The sequence below is a fragment of the Mesoplodon bidens genome, assembly GCF_964165515.1.
Source record: "Mesoplodon bidens genome assembly, chromosome: 1".
NCBI classification, from domain to species: domain Eukaryota; kingdom Metazoa; phylum Chordata; class Mammalia; order Artiodactyla; family Ziphiidae; genus Mesoplodon; species Mesoplodon bidens.
The window spans coordinates 14,598,357-14,623,792 of NC_138176.1; the positions used below are offsets into that span (position 1 = coordinate 14,598,357).

Consider the following 25,436-nt stretch of genomic DNA (forward strand, 5'->3'; position numbering starts at 1 on the left):
AGCTCAGCATTTGTTTAAGGTACATGATTTTCTTTGTATTTCATTCAGCCCACATGCACTGAATATTCATAGCCAGGCACTGTGCTAGGCCTCAGAGATATAGAGATGGAAAAAACCTTGTCGCTGCTGGTGAGGAGTTCCTAGTTTAGAGATGGTGGTAGAGTGTCTAACTGGCCTCATTTGGGTCATGTGTTTATAAAGTCCTTTGGCCAGGGAAGGGCAGGGCACCTTGATTGGCAGCCTCCACAAAGACCAATGGATAGGAGTAGTCCAAAAAAGACTGGTGTGCCACTACCAGAAGGGGGGATGCGGGTTAGGAAGACACAAACAGCAGATGTCCACTAAACTGTCATCATCATAATGCCATGTCATTTGGATCTTGTTGAGGAAGTTTTGAAGAGAATGATTGCCACTTAGCAAAAAGGATGTTCTAATGTAAGACCAAAACAACAACAACAAACAAATAAAAGTTATGGGCTATTCTTGGACTGACACTGTTTAAAATGGTAAGATAATTGGTTTTAAAGCAAGGTAACCTTCTTTCATCCTGAGAGTTGGTATCATTTTCTCCAAGATTATTGAGCTAGTGCTTAAGGTTCACATGGAAATTTAGTCAAGTTTATTCTTAGAACAGAGTTAGTAATTAAAAGAGGCTTCCAGGCCTTCCCTGATGGCGCAGTCGTTGAGAGTCCGCCTGCCAATGCAGGGGACACGGGTTTGTGCCCCGGTCCGGGAAGATCCCACATGCCGCGGAGCGGCTGGGCCCGTGAGCCATGGCCGCTGATCCTGTGCGTCTGGAGCCTGTGCTCCGCAACGGGAGAAGCCACAACAGTGAGAGGCCCGCGTACCGCAAAAAAAAAAAAGAAAAGAAAAAGAAAAAGAGGCTTCCAGTGTTCCCTTGGCTTTCAGGCTAGAAAGTAGCTAGAGCATTATTTTGACAAAAGGGTCTGAAACTGTTGTCTACCACAATGACCCTATTTATCTGGAAAAGCCGAAGCATTGTCAATCTCGGGTCCATACAAAGTCAGTCAGTAGAAAGCCGTTTGGGACTAAATGGTTGCCTTGGTGTCAGGTGCAAACTTGGCTTTACACCACTATTTTCCAAGTGTGATCCAGGGACCAACTGTATCTGAACAGCCAGGGTACATATGTACTTACTTAGTTACCTCTGAAAAGGCTGGTAAATTTATATTTCTTCATCTGTTTACATTTTTGTAAGATTTATATTTGAAATTTTTTGCTTTTAGAACAAGGTATTACATGGATTGAGAAAACTGCACAGAATACAAATGAACATCTCAGTGAATTATTTTTAAAAAGCAAGTATGTTTCTAACAACGCTTACATCAGAACATTTCCAGAAGCCCCTTCATAATAACCCCTCCAATCACTATCACCTTCCTCTTCCCAAAGATATCCAATGCCACCAAAGATAAGTTTTGCAAGTTTCTGAAATTTACATAAACGGAATCATACAGTGTGTATTATTTGCTTCTGTCCTCTTTCACTCATTATGTGTGTGAGATTTATCAATATTGTCGCATGTAGTTACAGTTCATTTGTTTGCATTGCTGAGTAGTATTCCACTGTATGAACATACCAAAAAAAATGTAAGCTAATATAATGGAGATCAGGGGTCAGCAGACTTTTTCTGTAAATGGCAGAGGTAAGTATTTTAGGCTTTGTGGGCCATATGATTTTTGTAAACCAGAGTATTAAAAATGCATTTTCCTAAAGTTGGTGAGACACTGCCAAAGAGTCCCCAGTTGGGGTGACCCTCTGTGAGATGGACATTCAGCATGGCCTGAGGAACTACAACTTCTAGTCAGAATTTCACTATTCACCTAACACTGCTGTTAGGTAGATCAGTCTTACTTTTTTTTTTTTTTTTTTTTGTGGTACGCGGGGCTCTCACTGCTGCGGCCCCTCCCGTCGGGGAGCACAGGCTCCGGACGCGCAGGCTCAGCGGCCATGACTCACAGGCCCAGCCACTCCGCGGCACGTGGGATCCTCCCGGACCAGGGCACGAACCCGTATCCTCTGCATTGGCAGGCAGATTCTCAACCACTGCGCCACCGAGGAAGCCCTTACTTTTGTTTTTTTAAAAAATCAAATTAAAAAATAAACATATGCTCACAGAAGAAAAAAGCATATGGAGTAAAAAGTACAAGTTACCTGTTCCTTCTAACTCATTATTTCTCAATCTTTATTTCATTATACTCTCCAAAGGAGTCTTTTTAGACATTTTTTCCCCTAATCACTTCCCCTCCCCATGAAATTTTAATACCACAGATACACTCTGCATCTTTTTGTGTACTGTGATCCTTTGGAGAGCTACAGGCCATTGTCATATCTAATATTTTTTTCCTCTTTGAGGGTGACCTGTTGATAATGCATGTTCTAACCCCATTTCCATTTCTCAGAGTTATCTAGTGTTAACCTTTTGTTGTATTTCCTTCTGGAAATTGTGTTTCTATGTACATATATATTTGTCAGTTAATATATATTATAGAATTCATACCAGTACATATAAACCTTTAAAAATTGATTGCATAATGTTCCCTGTATGGATCTCCCACAGCAGTGTAGTTAATGTCCTCTGGAAAACAAACTTCTGTATTTCTATTTTTTTTAATTTAAAATAATGCTTCTGGCAATAGAGAAGAGTTGGAGACATCAGTATGAACTCATGTTTAGCTTAATATAGATACCAATGGTTACATATAGAAATATTTACACATGTGTATATATGTATTGGGTTAGTATACAGACATTTATTTCCTTGCTCTTTCATCTGAGAGCCTAGGTGTACCAGTAACAGTGAGCACATCTAGCTCCAGAACATGGCTTGTAATACCATTCTCCAGTAAAAGGAACAGGGCTCCTGGGAGAAATGGCTGATTCTAGGGCTGGAGTGACTGGGGCAGGATATATACAAGATGAGCCTGGAGTATCTTGTAGTTATTAGAAAGTAAGGAAGTGCTCAAAAAAATGAGCCTACAATGATGGGGATATGTCAAAGAGATATAGGAACCAACTGAAAGAACTTCCAGTGGCCAAAGATGGAACAATTTGAACAACAAAATACTGGATTATAACCCAAAGTATAAAATAAATATTCATGAGTCCATACTGATATAAATAAATGAGAAGAGACACATCTTCCATGCAGAACAGTTCCAAATAATTTATGTATCCTACCACTCAAAGGGCCGTGGAGCATAATGCCCTGCTCTGTAAGTGTGGGTGTGCGTAGTGACTTGCTTCTAAAGAGAGGACAGTATGAAAAGGGGGGTGAATAGTAACTTTAAAGTGGAGAAACCTGACAGACATTACCTCAGTTAGGTGATCTAGGTCAACTTCAATATTGATTTAAGTCATGTTGATAGTATGTACCTTTGATGTGAGATGATGAAAATGGCACTTCACCTCTGTGGTCCTCCCCTAAAAACCTATAGCCCCAGTCTCATCATGAGGAAAACATCCCAGGTGGGGGAACATTTTACAAAATATCTGATCAGTGCTCCTCAAAGTTATCAAAAACAAGGAAACTCTGAGAAACTTGTCACAGCCTAGAGGTGTCTAAGGAGACATGACAACTAAATATAATGTGGCATCTGGATGGAATACTGGAACAAAAATAAAACATTAGGTAAAAACTAAGGAAATAAGATAACATATGGACTTTAGTTGGTAATAATGTGTCAGTATTGGTCCATTAATTGAAATAAATGTACCGTACTAATGTAAGATGTTAATAATAGGAGAAACTGGGTGTAGGGTATATGGGAGTTCTACTATGTGTGTAGTTTTGCTATGAATCTAAAGTTTATAAAACCAAAATTTATTCAAAACAGTAATGCTTCTTACATCCTTTGTACACATAAATCTCTGTAAGTGCAGCTGTAGGAAAAATTCTCAGAAGTGGAATTGTTAGATCCAAAAAGTATGTATATTTTAAACTTTGTTGTGCTGTAGATTTTATTCTGTAGAACTGTTAACACAGCCAAGCTTTGCTTTAAAATGTAGAAGGAACACTGCTTTTTTCTCTGCTTCCCATGTTGGCTAAGCATTTTATTTCATTTATTTTTTATTGATGTATCTAAGCATTGTAAACATTAAAACACGAGTTCTGAATTTTTTGTTTGGTGCAGCGAACAGTAATATATTAGGATCCTTTTAGTTACTTGATTCTATCTCAAATCCTCTATGGCACAAATCAGGGTATGATTATGAGATTGAGATTATATATATAAATATCTCAACATATATGTATGTACATATACATACACATGTATATATATATATTTGTTTTAAATATGGCTTTGAGGAGCAGTTTTAGATTACAGAAAAATTGAGCAGAAGGTACAGAGAATTCCCTCATCTCCCCCCTCCCCCGTTTTCCCTTATTATTATCATCTTGCATTAGTGTGGTACAGGTCTTAGAATTGATGAGGCAATATTGATACGTTATTATTAACTAAAGTCCGTAGTTTACATTAGGGTTTATTCTTTATGTTGTACATTCCATGGGTTTTTACAGATGTATGACATGTACCCATCGTTACATTATCAAACAGAATAATTTCACTGCTCCAAAAATTTCCTCTGTTCTACGTGTTCATCCCTCTCACCTTACCCTGGAACTCCTGGCAACTACTGATCTTTTTACTGGCTCCGTAGTTTTGCTTTTTCCATGTTATATAGTTGTAATTGTACAGAGTATAGCATTTTTAGATTGGCTTCTTGCATGTAGCAGTATGCATTTAGGCTTCCTGCATGTCTTTTGTGCTTGAGAGCTCATTTGTTTCTCTTTATCACTGAATAATACTCCATTGTATAGATGTACCGTTGTTCGTTTATCCATTCACTTGTTGGTGAACATCACGGTTGCTTCCAAGTTTTGGCAGTTAGGAATAAAACTGCTATAAACATTCATGTAGTGGTAGGGTATGGGGGAAGGGAATAGTCCTGTGATAGGGTCTCTGTCTTTAAGTGAGCCTGTGCCCCAGAGCTGTGACTTTCACGAGTGCTTCTCAGTTCCAGTTTTCCCTGTCCATGAGACAAGAAGGCTACAAGGTGCTGGAGTTGGTTATTACCTTCCCTTTAATCTGTTAGGCTCTAATAAAATAATTTCTCTTGAGGGAAGGTCTTGTTATAAAGAACAGAATGCTCTGGGCATATTTCGTGATGGCTACTTTTCCCCTCCCCTGCCAGAAACAGTAGGGAAATTTTCTCAGTATTCACTGTGGGGACCTGGTAGTACTCCTGGAGTTAAAACTCAGAAGTGTCGGGGCTTCTTAAGATCGGTCCACGCCTAGAGTTTTTAACTCTCAAACTTGTTGGAAATGAGCCTCTAGCAATTTGTTAATTACAGTTGATATTTTTTTCCCTATCTTGGCACATGAGGGTGTTTCTGCACCTTGGCTTCTGCTCCAGTAAGTTGTGATCCTCTGTATCTGTCTGAGTGTATCTCTAATTTTTGGAGTAGTGATTTGCCCTGCGACTTCAATTCTCTCATGGATCCAAGAAGAGTTGTTGATTTTCAGTTTGTTCAGCATTTTTTGTTGTTGTGAGGACCAGAGTGTCGGCTTACAACCTCCTTACATGCCAGACCAGAAACCAGACTTATATACGTATTTTAAAGTTCTCGGGCTTCCCTGGTGGCACAGTGGTTGAGAGTCCGCCTGCTGATGCAGGGGACACGGGTTCGTTCCTCGGTCCCGGAGGATCCCACATGCTGCGGAGCGGCTGGGCCCGTGAGCCATGGCTGCTGAGCCTGCACGTCTGGAGCCTGTGCTCCGCAACGGGAGAGGCCACAGCAGTGAGAGGCCCGCATACCGCAAAAAAAAAAAAGTTCTCAGTTTCCTTCCTTTCTGGTGGTTAACTTGAAGTCATTAATATAGTTTGTTGAGATTACTTCTTAAGCATCATTAAATCATTAACACTGTACTGTGTGTTCTATCAGGTAAAGAGTGAATTTCAGGTTTGCTATAATTTCTTTTTAGATATGAAATCTCTCACCTTTGTTTTTTGATCAGGTTTTCCAGCAGTGTTTCTCTGGCTTTTCTAATGCTTTAATTAACAACTGAGGTATAAACGACTTCTCTTTCTATTCTGGCTTTAAGAGCAGGACCTACTGAGATGTGTGCAGAAGTGAATAATGTCCTAATTGAACATTATCTGTTATGACTTATGTCCTCATACCCCATTAGTAAGAGATGTTTCAAGGCTCTATGAGCCTCAAAGATGTAAACTCAGTGGTTGAGAATATATATTAGAAGATCTCATGAGGCAGTGTTTTTCTGGTTATATTTGATGGCTATTTAAAGCTTCATTTTTATTAAGTATCTTGTTGTAACATATGATTTAAGAGGCCCCTTTAATATGGGGAGGAAAGTATGTGCTCTTTCATGATTTGTTCATGTGAAGACCTAGATCCATTCTTCTTCCTTCCTGAACTTAACACACATTTATCAAGTGCCTACTGTTTGACAGCCATTGTGCTAGAAGAGGGCATCTGGATGCATAAAGACATAGTCTTCAACCTAGAGGGTTATTTCTGGTCTAGTGCTTTAGCACACTGCACACAGTAGTGCTCATAAATGTTTTTTACATGGATGACCTTTAGGATCAGTAGACTGGTTCTGCTTCCACCATTCCTTACTGTGGGATTTGACTTTTCTTTGCATTTGTGTCTTCACTTTTAAAAGGGAGGTGTTAATATTTCGCTTAATTGCTCTACATCACAGATTTATATGAACCACTCATTCATTCAACATAGGCATAGACTCTGTGCTTTGTATTCTGCTGAGTGTAAGGTATATAGCAAGGAATTGAGTGGGAGAAAAGATAAGAAAACAGACCTGTGTTCAGACAACTTATAATGTTGCATGTAGATGCTCCAATAGAGATCTATGAACAGTGTACTTTGGTAGTATATTAGAAATGTAAATGCTGATTTTTGTCCCCGTTATATGGGGAGAGTTTCTTAGAAGAAATGACAGTTGAACTGCATTGAAAAGGAGAAGGTAGGGAAGATGCAGAAGGGAAGACCTTGCAGGCAGAAGGGAAAATATTTGTAAAGACACTTGGGTATGAAAGGTCTTAGAGGGTTTAGGGAAGCATTGGGACTTTGGGTGTGATGGAGTGAGTGTGGTCTCTTGAGTGGGGAGAGGAGAGGAGAGGAGAGTGGGGTTCCCAGGTTGTGAAGCTAATATCTTTGGTGGCTTTTAAACAAGAGAATGAAATAACCAGGTTTCTTTGTTACAGTGCTAACTAGTATCTACCTTGTAAAGAATGAACTTGGCGTAGAGGGAAGCTAGAGGCTAGATGAGAGAGTTTTGCTATAATTGAGGGTCAGAAATAGGGCAGAGATACTGGCGATAGAGGAAGGGCAGATTGGAGAGACATTTTGAGGTCTGAGCAGTTGACGATCCTTTGGTGGTGGGGGAAAGTGTGGAATCAAGGGTGATCCTGAGGTACTAGCTTGAGAACTAGGTAGATGATGGTCCTGTATACAGAAAGTAAGAGGTTTGGGTGAAATGGAATTGATGAGTTCACTTTCTAACATGTTGAGTTTGAGGTACTTGTAAGGTATGTGGACAGAGATGTCCGGAACTGTACTGTTCAGTAGAACTTTCAGCTGTGATGGAAGTGTTCTGTGTCCACTGTCCACAGTGGTGGCCACTAGCCACATGTAGCAATTGAGCACTTGAAATGTGGTCAGAGCAGCTGAAGAGCTGAATTTTAAATTTTATTTAATTTTAATTAATGTAAATGTAAGTGGCTAGTGGCTACCATATTTGATAGTGCAGGTCTAGACAGTGTTGGTTGGAAATACTGTTCTGGAGCTAATGCTAGGATAGGGTGGTTAAGCTTCCTGGGTCTGAGAGGTTTCCAGGGGCACTGGACTCTAAAATGCTAAAACTGGAAAAGCCCCAGGCAAGTTGATTGTTGCTCACCCTAGCCAGAGGTGTTATTGGCCTGTAATTCTGAACTTTAGTTGTCATGTTTCTCAAACAACTAAGTCTACTCAGCTGCTTCCTGGGATGGCTATGTCATGGTTTGCAGCTTGTAAAGAAAATTCTCTTTCTTGGCATTAGCGGGTTAGAATATAGAACCAGCATGATTCTTGAAGCACATGCTTTGCCTGATATTCTCCTTGTTTTCTCCACATTTTCCTTTTTCTTCCATTCTATACTCCTATGTAGTGAGTCCCCTCTTTGGCTGCACATTAAAATCACCTGGGGTGCTTACCTCTTAAAGAAATACAGATGTCCAAGGTCCACCTAGTTAAATCAGAATCTTGGGTTGGGGGTGAGTGGAGAGGAGGCTAGAGAGCTGTAGGATTTAAAAGCTCCCCTGGTGATTCTAATGTGCAGCCAGGATTGAAAAGTACAGCTTCAGACATGCTTCCACTTCTTTTTTTTTTTTTCCCCCCGTTATGCGGGCCTCTCACTGCTGTGGCCTCCCCCGCTGCAGAGCATAGGATCTGGATGCGCAGGCCCAGTGGCCATGGCTCACGGGCCCAGCCGCTCCGCGGCACGTGGGACCCTCCTGGACCGAGGCACGAACCCGCGTCCCAGACTCTCAACCACTGCGCCACCAGGGAAGCCCCACCTTCTTTTTTTACTACAACAAACTACAGTTGATCTTTAACCCCCTCTCTCCTCCTTTTCTTTGGTGGAAGGTAGTAGTACTTAGGATTTCAGAGATTTTCTGCTCTGCCATCTTTCAGGCCATGTATCACCGAAGTAAGCCTGAGACCGAAGGCATTAGGGAGCAGCCTAATCTCTTGTCATGCTCACAGATTTGGCATACCTTGCTGTATCAGTAATGATAATCTTTGTTTAACATGCATTCAACATTTAATATGCCTAAGCACTCTTGTTGCATGTTAGCTCACCTACTCTTAATAAGAACACTATGAGAGATGTACAGTTATTATTCCTATTTTCCAGATGAGGAATCTGAGACGCAGAGAGTAACCAGTTTGCCCAAGGTACCTGGCTAAGTTAAGTGCTTGGGCTGCACTTTTAAATTGCTGTGCTGTGTGACTTTACAGTATAGTGAAATATGCTGTATCTGTAAATGCAAGGGATGGAGTCTTCCCAAGTTGCAGATGTCTTTCACATGACAGAGAATTGGTCAAAATCATTTCTTTTTTTTTTTATTAGTTCAAAATTTGGCGGATCTCTCTCATCAAAGCACTTGAGTTGCACAGCTCATGTTAAAAATTTTTGAAACTGTGAGCTAGTTGTGAAACAATTAGGCTTTCTCTGTGACCCTTTGGCATTGCCAAAAAAAGAAGTAGCTGAATAACAGGTCATTATAGTTTTTACCAGTTTTGCTAAAGATGTGGTTACACATGTTTTCACTATGATATATGTGTATGTGAATATTGTTTAGGGCAGCAAGCTTGGTTTTTTTAAATTCAAAGAAATAAAAATATAAGTAAATATTTTTCATTTATGCCCAATTCCCCAACTGCCCCTTCCCACTACCAAATGGTTGAATTCTTCCCATACTTTTCCTCTCCTTTCCCTATACTTGGCTTCATTTTTTTTTTAAGTTGCTTACAGTCACGGAAAGCATATTTTCTGTGGTTTCCATTAAGATATGATAGGTAAAGGGTTCATAATTAATGCTTTTCATAAAGACTCAGTAATTGGGAGTCTACAGTGTTTCGCCTGGATTCTGTTGGCATTATAATGGAAGAACAGTATCGGTATTTTTAAAAAGGGCTTCATAGCCGTTATCTGCTGCTTTAAATAGAAAAAAAAAATTTCTTACTGTCTTTTTTTTTTTGTATGTCTGTAAAGTAGGTCATCAGGAATAGAGTGGTAAATCAATTTTGATTTTTCAACTTTATCTAAAGATACTTTTAAATGTCAAGTAAACTAAAGCAAAATCTCTCAATAAAGTATTTATTTTTTGAAACAATATTAGATGTAGTAATAAGATTTGGGACCATGACTATAGACTACCTAATGATGTAAGTGCGTATTTTTAGGATCTCTTAGTTCATGTTTCTTTTTGTTAGAAAAAGGAAGGGGAGGGACGTTTTATTGAATTTTCAGAACTGAGGACAATTTATTTCATACTCATTGGTTGGGGTTTGTCTGATGGAGGCTGATAAGGAGCTGGTGTGCCGAGGGCTTCATTCTGTGATCAATCAAATCTTTTCTGTTGAAACTGTAATTATTTTTAAAAGGACTGTATCTTTACATGTATACATTTAGCTATCTTATGGGCTATCTAATTTTCAAAGATTAGAAAACTTTTTTCAAAAAATAGATTCTTTTTTGAGTGTGGCTTCAATAAAATGTCCATTCTTATTTAGATGGTTATGAAGTGCTGATAAAACTTCAGGCCATTGATGGTATAGTCTCATAAATATTTGTTTATTTGAATTGGATTTTAAGATTTCGGTCCGGTCATCATAGTAACTATTCTAAACCCTTCAGATCACTGTTGAAAGGAACAGCATATACTTTACCATCTGAATTGTTTTGGCGGTATTCTCTGCTCCAATGGTTAGAATCATACACTTTAGAATTAATGACCAGATTATCTGGAATGTTCTTGAAACCACTGGTTTCAGATTTTTAATTTATATCTTCAGGTTCTTCATAGAAATAGGAAGCTGTGTTTGTCTTTTTTTTTTTTAAAGAAAAACTTAGCTTTTTGTAGATAAATCCCAATGAAATTTTTTAAAAGTAAAAGTATAAAAATCTAAACTTGATTATTGCCTGGCTCTCTGGTGCCAGTCAAAATGCTGGTCTGGGAGTGGGCAGCGGTTCTGCTGGGTCCACCTTGGACATTCTGCTCCATCATTAGTCCTAAATCAGCCTCTTTCTTCCCACCATACACTCTAAATGGCACATTCTCAACTGTGAGGCTATCTAAAAATGGTGCTTTGGCTAAGAGATGAATGTGGGAGTTCAGCTTGCTTTTCTGGCAGTGGAGGATTTTAAGTAGAAAACTGCTGCTTTTCCCACATACCTGGAAATAGTTCCAGATAATTCACATATTTTTCTAATTTAGTGAAATGAATCTGGCTGGGATCTGGTCATGGCTTGGTGGTTGATGATCTTGGCAGTGCCTGAAAATAGTTGTTCTTAGCTGAATGCTCATAGCAGAAACTTTCCCCTGTGGATAAAGAAGATATGTGACACTGAGTTTATTTTCTGGAGGCCAATCTTAAATAAACCTGTGATTACAGCACCACAGACTAATCTTGCTGGAAGGAACTTCAGGGACACCAACCTGTCTCCTTTCACAAGTGTTGAACATCAAAGATGATAAGTAACTTGTTATAGGCACTTATGGCTCATAGGTCTTCCTAATAACCCAGGATAGCTGAAATTTGGCTCTGTGGGCTCACATCTGCTCTGGTCTCTTCTTCTTCCTTATTCTTTTTTTTTTTTTGCGGTACGCGGGCCTCTTACTGTTGTGGCCTCTCCCGTTGCGGAGCACAGGCTCCAGACACGCAGGCTCAGCGGCCATGGCTCACGGGCCCAGCCGCTCCGCGGCACGTGGGATCCTCCCGGATCGGGGCACGAACCTGTGTCCCCTGCATCGGCAGGTGGACTCTCAACCACTGCGCCACCAGGGAAGCCCTTCTTCCTTATTCTTAAAAGCAGGAGCCCTTCTTCTGTGGCCTCTTCTCCACCCCACCCAGAACCTTGTGAATAGACAATAGGGGTTAGTTGGGTTCCCAGGTTTTCCCATAGTAAACTTTTGATAGCATTATAACATCGCTTTCCTTTTTTTCTTTTAGCAATAGGTGAATATGAAGACCTCAGAGCAGAGAACCAGAAGACAAAGGAGAAGGTTTGTACTTTACCCTTTCTTTCCTCTCTTACTTGTGTAAAAGCCTAGACAGCATGGTGCATTGTTCTGCCACCAATTTCAGTTAAATGCGAATGAGAGTTGTTTTTTTAATTTCTTTTCTCCTGCATGTGTGGTTCAGGCTCATATCAACTCCAGGCTCCAGATGGTAAAGAATAGAAGGCATGCCACAGTGGGCGCTGCTCTGGGAGATTAACTACACGGCTAAATGTGCAGCAAGGCACCAAGCCAAGCAACTCAAGCCCCCAAGAATTGTACTTTTTCCAGCAGTCAGATTTGGGATTCTAGTGATGGAATTGAAGGCCTTGAGACATTTACCTTTTGGGCTGAGACATATTAGATCTGGAGAGAACTCTTTGGAGTTAGTCATTGGTGTTTAGCTCAAATGCTTCCATAAACCCTTTGTATGTTTGCTTCCTCTAAGTATATGAATAACCTATTGGAAGTTGAAAAACACCCAATGTGAAGATGGTGAAGCGTGGTGAATATTTTCCTGGGCTCTGGCAGTTTTATTTTTTAACGGTTAAATAATTAAATTCTACTTACCTTTATGTCTCTGGACATATCCATTTAAGATTCATGAATGTTTTTTTAACATATATCTTTTTTTTCCCTATAAGTTTAGGGAAGGGACATACAGAAGGGAAGGCTAAAAAAAGTAGAGGGACTGAGTAGAAAATGAAAAGGAGAGAGAGGGGCAACTGTCCATTATTGTTATTTAGATATAAATGAAATTTATTTTAAAAATTTAAAATTTCTATTTTTAGAAATTTGTTTGATAGACCAGATATTTCAAAGCATAACATCCGTGGTGGAAAATTAATAAGACAGGTCCTTCGTGGTTATTAAAGAAGGTACTCATCATTGCGGTAAATTATGCAACCTTGTCTTTAAAATTTCAGAGTAAGAGCTGTAATGAAAATTGGCAGTGAGCTAAATATTTGTAAAACTTGTGGCATGTTTGTGGGTATTTATTGAACTCTTAAGAATCATATTTAACTTTTTTACTCGTATTAATTTGTCACCTATATAGATGTTGGTGTGGTGGTATTAATGGTAAGTCCTCTAGTTCAAAGCATATTATAATAGATTTTTAGATCGTTATTCTTCACCCACGTTCCATGCTCCTTTGCTCATTTGTAAATAAATCTTTGGTTTATTTTATTTATTTATTTATTTATTTTGCCGTACGTGCTCCTCTCACTGCTGTGGCCTCTCCCGTTGCGGAGCACAGGCTCCGGATGCGCAGGCTCAGCGGCCATGGCTCACGGGCCCAGCCGCTCCGTGGCACGAATCCGTGTCCCCTGCATCGGCAGGCGGACCCCCAACCACTGTGCCACCAGGGAAGCCCTTTGGTTTATTTTTGAAATAAAAATTTTATTTAAAAATTTATTTATATTTGAAATTTTAAGTATCTTCCCTTCCTTTCACTGGGCAATTCAGGGAATGGTAGGTGGGGTGATGAGAATATCTGTGATAGAAGGTGGCTGGTACATGCGTCTCTAATATGGTAAGGAGGTCACAGAAAACAGTTTGACAAGATTTCTAATTCTAACATCATAACCACACAAAATCACAGATGTCCCGAGGATGCCAACAGGTGGGGAGTATATGCTTAGATCCTGGGTCTCTGATGTCCCATAATTTTAAAGCAAAGCTAATGGGTGAAGCTTATGCCAGATAGCTTGAGCCTTTTTCCCTAAGATACCCAACCATCTTCCACCTCTAGGAGAAGGAGCCAAGACGTTATCAGTCAATTGAGTCTCTTCCATATATGTTCCTGGTCCAAGGAGAGAAGAGCAAAACAAGTTGGAAGGGTTAATTCAGGAGAACTCTTTGGTTTAACCTGGAAGATAGGAGGAGGGAAAGCAAACAAGTGTCTTCATTTGATGAAGAAAGAAGTATATAGAAGAACGTGAATAACATAAGAGGAAAAAGAATAAATTTTTTGTTTTCTCTTATCCTTCTTTAATCCGTGCTTACTTGTAGACCTAGCATTGCCCTAAAGATAGTAGATGTTCTATAAACATCCGTTATTAGTGATGATGATGGTTGTTTAACTGCGAGCCACTTTCTGCAGTGAGGTTTTTTTTTGTTTTGTTTTTTTAATAAATAAATTTAGGAACTAAAGAGAAAGATATTTGCCATGTATTTCTTCTTTAGGTCTTTTTTTTAAAATTAATTTATTTTTATGTTTATTTTTGGCTGTGTTGGGTCTTCGTTTCTGTGCAAGGGCTTTCTCTAGTTGTGGCAAACAGGGGCCACTCTTCATCGCGGTGCGCGGGCCTCTCGCTGTCGTGGCCTCTCTTTGCGGAGCACAGGCTCCAGACACGCAGGCTCAGTAGTTATGGCTCACGGGCCTAATTGCTCTGCAGCATGTGGGATCTTCCCAGACCAAGGCTCGAACCCGTGTCCCCTGCATTGGCAGGCAGATTCTCAACCACTGTACTACCAGGGAAGCCCCTGCAGTGAGTTTTTTACGCGAACCATCTGTTATACAAGTGAATTGAAGGTAAGATGCATTTGGCAAAAGAAGGATTAAAAATTACCTTAGCACATTACCTGTTTACATGTTTCTCTACACAGAGTATGTCCTGATACTTTTGTAACATCTGTATTGACCTGCTTCTGTACTTATTCTTTAAACACAACTATTAACAGAAACGGGAAGAAAAGAAATGAAAGCAATATGGAATGCTGTGTGGTTGGGTAAAACAAAATAGGATGGTTTTAAGTTTACCGCACTCTGTTTATCTTGTGTTAAAAGACTAGTAGGCTTATTACTGCAGATTTTTCCCCGAAAGGGGGGCTGTATTACAAAGGAGGAAAGCCTATAATAAAAGCCTTTTTAATACAGCACAGAATGAGTAAAAGCAGCTTTAGTTCTGGAGGTGGTAAATGGAGAGCACCATTTTCTCTGGCAAAGCACTCTCTTGTGCCTGGCTGTGTGAGCTTTGTCCAGTCCACATCAGCAAATATTCATGGCCATTCTTACCTCGTGACCCCAAACGAGTTCAGTTAAATCAGTCAAGGATAGGAATCTAAAGTAAGAGTCTTTTGCCATAGTTAATTTGATGTGGGGAAATTTTGCAGAAGTGTAAGCGACCAGAAAAATAAATGGCAAGTTTCTTCCTTCCGTGTGTCCACATTAAGTCTAACCATCTTTGTTGTCAGGTCATGAACCTTATCAATGGGAAGAGACAGTGGGTGTGATTCCTTTGGGTAGATCTTTTTATGCCCTGTTTAGAATCTCTGTTGAGACAAGTGGTAGGACATGAATTTCCTCAGAACAGGAGGTTGCTTAAGAGACTCTTTTTTTAAGAAGCTACTGTGGGTCATGTATATTCCCTATCTCCCTTATCTGATGCTCCAAACAACCCTGTGCAGCTCTATTTCACAGAAAACAGGACCTCAGGGCTTAACAGAGTCTAGATTCAGACAGGGTATTCTGACCAAAAATACTCATTTTGAAGCAAGTAAACCTAGGGGATCTAATTGACTTTTTCCACAAAGGTCTTGGTTTTATTCTTAATTTTTTATTGTTAGCCCATGAATTTTCCACAGCAAGTTATTAGACTCAATACTTTTCTGGATCGTTTGTCTTCATCATCTGTTGGTTTGTATTTAAAAACTGATAGTTAAATATCAAATCAATCTTATATCAGAAAAATTCTCGTGTGCGTGTGCCTCTGTGTGTGTGTGTGTGTGTGTGTGTGTGCACACACACATGTGTATAGATTCTGACATAATGCATTCCAAGGGTAAGAGTAGGAGATTTGGGAGGGTGGGCCAGTGTTTTAATGATCTTTTCCTTTGCAGTTCTCCCTTTTTAAGAACAATATAATGCTGATCATTTTGTGGTTTTTATCAATATCTTTGAGGATGGAATCAGGATCTGAGTTGATAAGGAAAACTTTGCTGAATGCCTTCTGAGTACTGGGATATAAAGAAAAATATACGAAGGTCCCACTCTAGAATAAAACTACTCTAATGAGGGACACAGGCAAGTTGACAAATAACTGTGATAAGTTGTACATATAAGTGAATGCTTAGAGTTTGGGGGTGGGATGGGAAAAGAACAAAAAGACAAGGTTCCTACTCAATTCCATGTGACTAACTCTTATCTCTTAATGCTTGATTAAATGTCGCTTACTTTTTTTCAAAGTCTTCTTTCTCTCACAAGCAGAATTGTCGCCTCTTTGTAATGAAACATCTGTATATTTCTTATGCACTTATCACATTTTATCAACCAAAATTCATTATCAAAATATTATATAGGGTACGTGTAAGATATCTGGGTTGGATTAAAGTGTAAAAGCTTCAGTTTTGTTTTTTTTAGACATCAGGATAGGTGGAGATTATAGAAAGGGTGCTACTTATTTTTTGCCTAGTTTCTAAATAGCATTATGTTAAAAAGTGAGAAGGCCTATCACATTGAAGTCAACAACCCTTCCAAATTATTTTTGGGGTAAAGAAAAATAGAGGACTTGTATATTTTGAAGTCAACCAGATGAAGTTTTACTCCGCTTGTGAAGCAATCATCATATTTAAATGTGTTAGTCATGCTTCTACAATTGAAGGGCATTCTCTTATGACTCATTCAGGATCTTTGTCATAGCTGTTTGTGGTTTTTTTCCTATATGGGGGGGGCAAAGCTTTTTTGAGCTTTTAATGGAATAGCTTTCACATTTCTCAGAGTGGTGGGGGCAGTGTGGAGTGTGCATAAAAAGAAGGAAATCTGTAGAATAGAAGAATGTCTGCCTTTGAACAGTAAGTATTTATGTTTAATTCTATGTTCCGAGATCGAGTTTTGAAATGAATAAATGTTTAAGTGGCTGATTAGAAGTCGTTTGGGTGAGCTACTGTAACACTGCATCAGGCGGTTCTGTCAGCTTGCCAGGAACAATGAATGAAAAGGGAATGAGACAGACACTTTCCAAGACTTAGGTTTCAAGAAGCAAGATAGATGATACTGTTTGCATCTTGGCTCAGTTGTCTATTGTTCAAATTTCTTCATCTTTTGTAAATTTCAGAGGTGAAGGTCCCAAAGTATTTTATTTTAAAAAAATCAGTAAAGAAGCCACTTTAAAGAGCAAGATATGCATCCATTATACTAACTGTTCATGCATAATACATTCACATACATGCAGTTTCTTTAGAGCAGAGTGGCAAGTGGTTGTGCCAGAGAAAAAGTAATTACTTAGCAGTTTGAAAGTGAAAATGAGTCTCTTATTAACAGCAATCTATCCAGAAACAAAGAGCAAGGATCTCTGTTCTGATGACATGTGTTTCCATCTAACACACAATACCTAGAATTTGGAGAATGCTGTAAGACAGCTTTAGGGGACAGCTACTACTTTATTGCCTGTGAAAATTGGAGGGAAAGAACTTTGAATTGGAAGAAAGAACACCACCAAAAGAGAAGGAGGGTGAAAAGAATTCCATCCTAGTGGGAATGATTTAATTTATTGTGTTCTTTAAGGATAAGCACAGCTGAGTTCTAGCCAAACTTACATAGGTGGGACAATAGAATTGTTGATTTTTACTAAAAATGATTTGGTGGTCCTCGAACTGCATCACCAAATATTCTAAAACAGGTAAATATGCACAATTCTGATGCTATGCCTGTTTCAACTTTTAAATATTGTAACTGGACATAAAAGGAATGAAGTTCAAGACGAATAAGTAAAAAATGGTGTGGGGTTGAGACCTTTTCAGACTTAATGTTGTAGCCTCTGCTGTAGGTTCCTGTAGTGCAGTGCTTCTCTCGTTATGGCAAGTGTTCTTATAAATTGCTTGTTTCATTGTTGATCTTACTTGGTTGATCATAACTTTTGTGAGAGCACATTGCCTATTATGTTCCCCACTGTATTTTCTCTGCTTAACATAGCACCTGTATGAATAATTTGTTCAATACTTGGAGGAAGGAAATAAAGGCATTCAGTGATTACAGTAGATGCCTGCTTAGAAGTCTAATTCAGTCAACTGTACAGTAGTTGTCTTTGTATAGATTGCCTACTCTGTTGTTGTCCTGTGTATGCAGTGCATGTGTGTACTTCTTGGGCCCCAAACTGGCCTTTCTGTAGTCTGGCAACTCTTTGTTGCATTTGTGCATCATGGAGATAAAAATGAATGTTTATGTTAGTGGACGTTAGACACAATTCAGAATATTGGGGGTTTTCTTGCATAAAATATACACACAGCAAAATATAAAGATATCTTAGTGCCTACAGTTATCTGTACTTCTGCTGAGCCCCGTTAAGCAGACATTTTAGTACAAACAGCATTTGGATGATATGCGAGGCAGAAAGAACAGAGCTGCCCATTTCGGTCGGGAGAGGGGAATACCAATACACACTGGAAAGGCTTTCCTCTGCAAATCAGTCTGGCAATGCTTTGAGATGATGGTTTAGTTTCAGAAGCCAGGTATCTGCCTGGATGAGCCTCAAGGAAGAGTTCTGGAAAACAGCCAGGGCTTCTAATATGAAGAGCTTTCAAAAGCAGCAAGGCTAACCTCCCGCCAATTCACCACTTCATGAAGAGCCAAAATAGAGACTCTAGAATTGATGTAATATGATCCAACTTGCTTAAACCAGCCAGCACTCGTGCTGCTGGGTTCTACCCCAGCCTTGAGCTACAGAGAATCATTGAGCATCGTAATTAAGGGACGTGGGCCCAAGAACATCTGTTGCTATTGCAAAGTCTTCACGAGCAATTCTCACACAAAAAGAAGCAGTTTCTACAAATGATGCAGCTGCGTGAGCAGGAGAGAGGAAGGGGTAGGATGGGTGAGGGGCTTCTGTGGGATGTAAAGATACAACATTCTTCCAAAAAGGCCTGGAATCTTTGCTGCTTTCTCTCTCTTGGTAGATGGAGAGAAAGGTTACAAGGTATTTTTCTGGGTTCATCTAAAATGATGAAATAAGTAGATGTTTGGATTTCTGCTTAGTAAACGGGTACGTCCTTCATATTTTGCTCAGCTCTGGTTTGGAATAAATAAGTTGCTTTTGCAGCATGTGTAAATCCCCGCCCCCCACAATACACACCCCTTTCAGTATCCATAGCAGATGGTAAATTCTGTGGCTGCCAGTTCTATCATAATATGGTTGCAGAAAATAGAAAGCACAGCAACATGAAGACCTCTGATAGAACACAGCTGGTGTTGGGAGACTGCTTCTGAATCTGCTGGCGATGACTATAGAGTTAGTGTGAAAGCACATAGTTGGACTGTAGAAACTCGTTACTTGAATGTTGGGATAAGACTGTGATGTTGAGACCTGTTATTAACCAAAGCATGTCTACCTGGGCCTTATGAGCAAAGAGCATGGGCCATGGGTAGGCAGACTGGCAGGGTGGTGGGGAAGTACAAGGGGAACAGGTACCACATTCTAGAAAATGAGAGGAGCATTCCTGAAACAGCTGGCTAGCACGCTCATGAAGTTAGGTGTTACACTATCTGGTGGGGGAAGGATCTCATAAACTTATTTGAGAATCCAGGACTCTATAGAGTGTTTAGAATTTTAAACACCAAAAGACAATAAATACAGTTTACATGTTAAGTTGGGACTAGAAACTGTATTAGACAGAATTACTTTTTTACAGATGTTAAATTGACACAAGAAAACTTTAATGAAAGGATATGCCTTTTCCTTTAAAAATGGTCCTGCTTGACCCCTCTTGTGGAGGGTCTAGGTCAGGATTTAGTAAATAGCTTTGCTAGTTTAACACCGTGTACTCATTTCATGTACTCTGGCCAGAATGGATTTACCCAAATGAACAGAGAGGTTTTTAAAACTAAAACTTTTAGAAAGTTTCAGTTCCTGAGAGACTGACATACAAAACTGAACTGTTTTCTTAATTTTTATTTTAAAAATATTTTAAAAGCATAGAAAAGGGCAGAGAATAATATAACAAATACACACCTCACAGAATTAGCTTATTTTTTTTTTAATTTAGAAAGGAAAAAGAATGCTACAGATAAAATTGAAGGTCCTCTGTGTCACCCAGCCCTAGACCCCTTCCCCTCCCTATCTTTTTTTTTTTTTTTTTTTTTTTTTTTGCTGTACGCGGGCCTCTCACTGCTGTGGTCTCTCCCGTCGCGGAGCACAGGCTCCGGACACACAGGCTCCGCGGCCATGGCTCGCGGGCCCAGCCGCAGCGCGGCACGTGAGATCCTCCGGGACAGGGGCACGAACCCGTGTCCCCTGCATCGGCAGGCGGACTCCCAACCACTGCGCCACCAGGGAAGCCCCCCCTCCCTATCTTTTAAGAGACAACTACTGTTATGTATTTTGTGTGTATCCTTCTATTTCATGTTTTTATGTTTTTATATATACCATATGTATTGGGAAATATACAGATACAATATAAGTATATAAAGTGTTTTTGTGTGCTTAAGGTATCATTTGATATATATTCTATAATTCCTTTTACTCAACATAATGGTTTCTGAGGTTTATGTTGATACATTTAACTTCATTCATTTTCATTTATACTGTATTATATGGATATACCATGATTTATTGTTATTATAAATGCAGAACATGTTTGTATAGATCATTTTGTACACATTGCTAGAGATTCTAGAATCTAGAAGTAGAATTGCTGAGTCATAGGGTATGTACAATTCCAATTTTGTTAGTTTATTTCCAAAAGTAGTTATGCTAGTTGACATTTCATCTGCAGTATGTGAGAGTGTCCTACATCTGATCCCAGACGTTTCCAGTTTTTGCCAGTCTATTAGATGAGAATATCTTACTATTTTAATTTGGGTTTTCCCAATTATCAGTGGCATCATAATTTTTTAGCCATTGACATTTGAAAATAAAAATATCCAAAGGTATGAAATCCCAAAACACATATCCCAGATGTGTTTTTCTGACATGGTAGGATTAAAATATAACTTTATTCATATGGTCCTCTTATTATAGTATAATAGTATTCCCACACAATTAAAATGTTAATTATCATTCTAATAGCTAAAATCACTTTTTAAAGTTTTAGACATTTTTGATGAAAATCTTCCTATTTTGTGAAAATCGGGGTGAATTGAATTCAGTGCCCATAATGAATGTTAGGTTTTAAAAAAATTCATTAATACCTACAGAGTCAGTTTAGATACTTGTTTCTGTACCTGATACCCTAAAAGATCCTCATGCTTTAATAAGTTATTTTTGCCTTCCTTCCTTTTAATTTGCTACCTTCTTCTATTCAGAATTCTAAGGATACATGGATGGTTTTTTTCTTGAGTGAGAGAGTGCATGGGACGTTGGGCAGCAGTTTGCCTCCGGGCAGTGGTCACTTCCAGTGTGCCCCCAGGGTTCTGGATAACTGAAACTGCACAGTTTCAGGAATCTGACCTGCGGATGAGTGGGGTTTTTACTGTGTCAGCAAAATACCTACTTAAAAAGAGGCACAAATATTCTCTTAAAGAATGAATACATTTTAACTCAAGGATGTTAAATTGGTCTGTTACTGAAGAGATAATGAGCAGGAAGGTGACTCATTATCTTAGAAGGTCTGAGAAAATTGGCCAGATACAAGTGGTACAAATATCATGCTGGTAAGCAGTAACAAATACCATGTTGCCATTCACAATATTGTGTTAATTTCATGTGTAGAGCAGAGTGATTCTGTTGTATGTGTGTGTGTATTCTTTTTCATTAGGTTATTACAAGATGTTGAATATAGTTCCCTGCGCTATACAGTAAATCCTTGTTTATCTGTTTTATATATAGTGATATGTATCTGTTAATCCCGTACTCCTAATTTATCTCCGCCCTCTCCCTTTTGGTAACCGTAAGTTTGTTTTCTATGTCTGTGTGTCTGTTTCTGTTTTGTAAATAAGTTCATTTGTATTATTTTTTAGATTCCGCATATAAGTGATATCATATATTTATCTCTGTCTGACTTACTTCACTTGGTATAGGAATCCCTAGGTCCATCCATATTGCTGCAAATGGCACTATTTCTTTTTTATGGCTGAGTGATATTCCATGGTATACATATCACATATCTTCTATATCCATTCATCTGTTGATGGACACTTAGGTTGCTTCTATGTCTTAGCTATTGTACATAGTGCTGCTATGAACATTGGGGGTGCATGTATCTTTTTGAATTAGAGTTTTTGTCTTTTCTGGATATATCATTAATGCTTTTTTAAGATTTTTATTTTCATAAAATTGTTTATGTTTGCTCTTTCTTGTCTTTCCAAACTTATGATACAAAGTTAACATTTCTGTTTTTTTCTCATTTCAGTGTGACAAAATTAGGCAAGAACGAGATGAAGCGGTTAAAAAACTGGAGGAATTTCAGAAAAGTAAGTAAGCATTTCAGTGGAATTGTTCTAACACATACAACTGTGCTTTGGGATTATGTGGGTAGACGTGTACCCTGTGTTTAGTTGCTGATGCATTGGGCATCCAAGAAAGGAAGAATTGTCTTCCTATTTGCCCAAAAAGTGCTCTGGCATTACTGTGATTTTTAAAGAAATGGATTGAGCATTATTGTTTCGTAAGTATGTTATTTATATATATATAAAACACAGTTTGTACTTGTTATAAAAAATTTTATTATACAGAACAGTTAAAAGAGAGCAAATTTGTTACCTTCACTCTTTGAGAAAAGCCAACATTAGTATTTTATAGTCTTTCTTTCCTGATCTTTTATCTGTGGAATATATGTATCAACAAAAAATACAGTCATGCTTCTCATCCAGTTTTATAGCCTACTCTTTTCAGTAAACAGTATATTATAGTCATCTTTGCATGTCAGTAGAGATATGTATATCAGTTTTTAGTGTTGCCCATAGTATTCTATTTTATGATAGTACCGTAATTTATTTAAACAATTCTTCAGTGATAGCTGGATTATTTCTGGTTTTTAGTAATTATCAATAATGCCGTGACAAGTATTCTTATACATACATTTTTACAGTGGTCTGGTTAGTTCCTTAGGTTAATTTATGGAAAAGGAATTCTAGGTTTACAGAACTTTACATTTTTAGGAGTTTGAATGGTTGAAATAGCCCTCTCACCAAGGAAAGTTATATTCCCACAAAAGCTTTAATAATCTTCTTAATTTTTGCTATGTTATTTTTTATGTGATGTAAATCTGTTATTACTTCATCCCCTAAACTAGAACATATCTGATCACACTCAGAAGGATCAGAAGGAAATAAGTCATGGGAAAGGGCCAGACCTTAACAGGGAGAGTGACCCTCCCCCTTAGAAGCAGGGCCTTTGTTCATCCTTCTGCAGATGCTGTGTTAGTCAGGTTGTTTGAGTATATCATAAAGCGTTGACTTGGTAACTACACCACAAAGCATTTTATTCTTGTTGAAGGTAAAGCACCTATAAAAATGCAGCATTATAGTGAAATTTCAATAGCCAGTTTATTTCAGGTATCTGGCTGTAACGAGGAAAACCAAAAGGGAATATTGTTGATAAAACCTATCTTTGGTGGCCAATATGCTATGACAGAACTATTTTTTATCTGTGAATGTGTGGATTGTAGCTGTTTAGGACCTTCTCCTTCCCTAATGCAGGATTAATGGGACCTTCTTACACTTGAACTGACACTGAGTTACAGCTTCAAGAGTTATACCATTGACATAGTTACCAGTTAATGTGTTTGAATTAGTTATTGATATTGGATTGGCATCCTATGTGCAGTGGGAATAGTTCGAATTCTTATGGTTGGAGTTACAAAATGTTTTGGTCCAGGTAGGTAGTAGGGATTTTACCTCTTGCATTATGCAGAAATGGAAGCAACTTCCTACCAAATCAGCCTACCTTTAGAGTAACATGTAAACTTTGCTTTCATCTACTATTTCTCTTTTCCATTTCTCTTCCTCTAAGTACCTTTGATAGTTTTAAAAACTTACATTTTTCCTTATGAGCAACTCAAAGCTTGAAAGAATTCATCTTTATTGTTGTTTTCATTCAATTTTTACCTTTACTACATCATCCTAATTTAACTTTGGATGGCAGGAAAACAGTATTAACTCTTCACTCAGTCTCAAAAGAACAGAAAATGGAGACTAAGAAAACTTTAAATATTTGTTTAAAAATTGTGTCTGAGTTAAATGGTTCACGACTTTAGAACATAGAGTAGAATTTCAGATTTGGAAGGGAATGAGGCAGTTTTCACCAGTAAAAAGCACCATTTGGTGTGAATCCCTGTAGCCCTGAGCAATTCCTTAGTAAAAATGGAATAAATGACCCTACCTTATAGGCCGTTCGAGGATTAAATGAAATAATCCATGTAAAAAGTGCTGCACATAGTGCTTGGCACTATAGTAAGTGCTCAATAAATACTAGTTGTGGGCTTCCCTGGTGGCGCAGTGGTTGAGAGTCCGCGTGCCGATGCAGGGGACGCGGGTTTGTGCCCCAGTCCGGGAAGATCCCACGTGCCGCGGAGTGGCTGGGCCCGTGAGCCATGGCCGCTGAGCCTGCGCGTCCGGAGCCTGTGCTCCGCAACGGGAGAGGCCACAACGGTGAGAGGCCCGTGTACCGCAAAAAAAAAACAAAAAAAAATACTAGTTGCTGCTCCCACCATCTCATTTACTGCACCATCCAGGGCTTGACTGCCCTTCAGGATTAAGAGTTCATATCATTTACCTTTCATGAATTAGTTTCTGAACACCAGTCTCCACATTTGGACAGCTCCAGGGGAAGGTTTCTTTTGGTACTAAGTTGAAATCTGCCTTCCTGTGATGTTTACCTAGTTCTAGTTCTGGTTCTCCAGGTGTAGGAAGAGCAGCCGAATGAGGGTCAGGAAGAGCTTCGTTAGGCTGTTGGGATCAACTCTTCCTAGCTTGGCATACTTTTTGTAGCTGGTTTTGCCCATACTTCCGTGTGATTCTTGGCCCTCTGCCAGCTCTTCCCGAGCCCTTCTCCTGTCTTTCTGGACAGAGTACACCACTGACTGCATAGTAAAGCCATGTTCCCTAGAATGACAGATTTCTGTGAAAGTGAAAGTAAGTAAGGTTCTTTCATGTCTTTTAGACCACAACGTTAGACCCTCTGCTCTGTTTTAGCGCCTACCAATTTTCCTGCATACCTGCTAGCTTTCATGGCTGTTTTCTCACCACGTGAAAACCTTTCTAAGTAATCTGATATTGCACGAGAACTTATGGTATGTTTGCCACATATACTTTAGATATCCTGCATGTAAATATTGCTGAGAGTTGGCTGGATGGAGAGGAGTTTTGCTCAGGAAGCAGCATCATTGGTGGTGTCATTTTTAAATATGAGGAATTAGAATAGAACATAGAAAATTGAAGTCATCTAGAAATAGCTTTAGCTGGCCTTTACCAGTTAGAACTCTGTAATCTGGGATATGTTCCTTAACTTCTCTGGGCCTTGGTGTTCTCAAATACAAAATTGCTATGATAATACCTACTTCCTAAGATTGTTGTGAGGATTTACTAGAGGACACACGTAAAGGGTTTAGCACACGACAGACACATAGTTGGCCTGATAAACAGTGATAGTGGTTGTTTCCTAAGCAGTTCTGTACTACAGAGGACATTCCTGTAAAAAGGTATTCACACATGAACTTAGGCCTGAGACATT

At 39.0% G+C, this 25,436-nt stretch overlaps 1 protein-coding gene across 7 annotated transcripts in view; it reads left to right on the forward strand.

The window, feature by feature from the left end:
• Nucleotides 1-25,436, forward strand: part of SHTN1 (shootin 1) — a 106,002-nt gene that overhangs the window by 3,761 nt on the left and 76,805 nt on the right. For 5 of the 7 annotated variants that reach the window (XM_081243773.1, XM_081243769.1, XM_081243772.1 and 2 more), the window contains exons 2-3: nucleotides 11,786-11,838; nucleotides 22,117-22,177. In XM_081243773.1, the coding sequence (XP_081099899.1) occupies nucleotides 11,786-11,838; nucleotides 22,117-22,177 (114 nt within the window). Of the gene's footprint in view, nucleotides 1-11,785; nucleotides 11,839-16,531; nucleotides 16,627-22,116; nucleotides 22,178-25,436 lie in introns of those variants that run through there. The other 2 variants (XM_081243771.1, XM_081243770.1) reach the window with 2 other exon arrangements.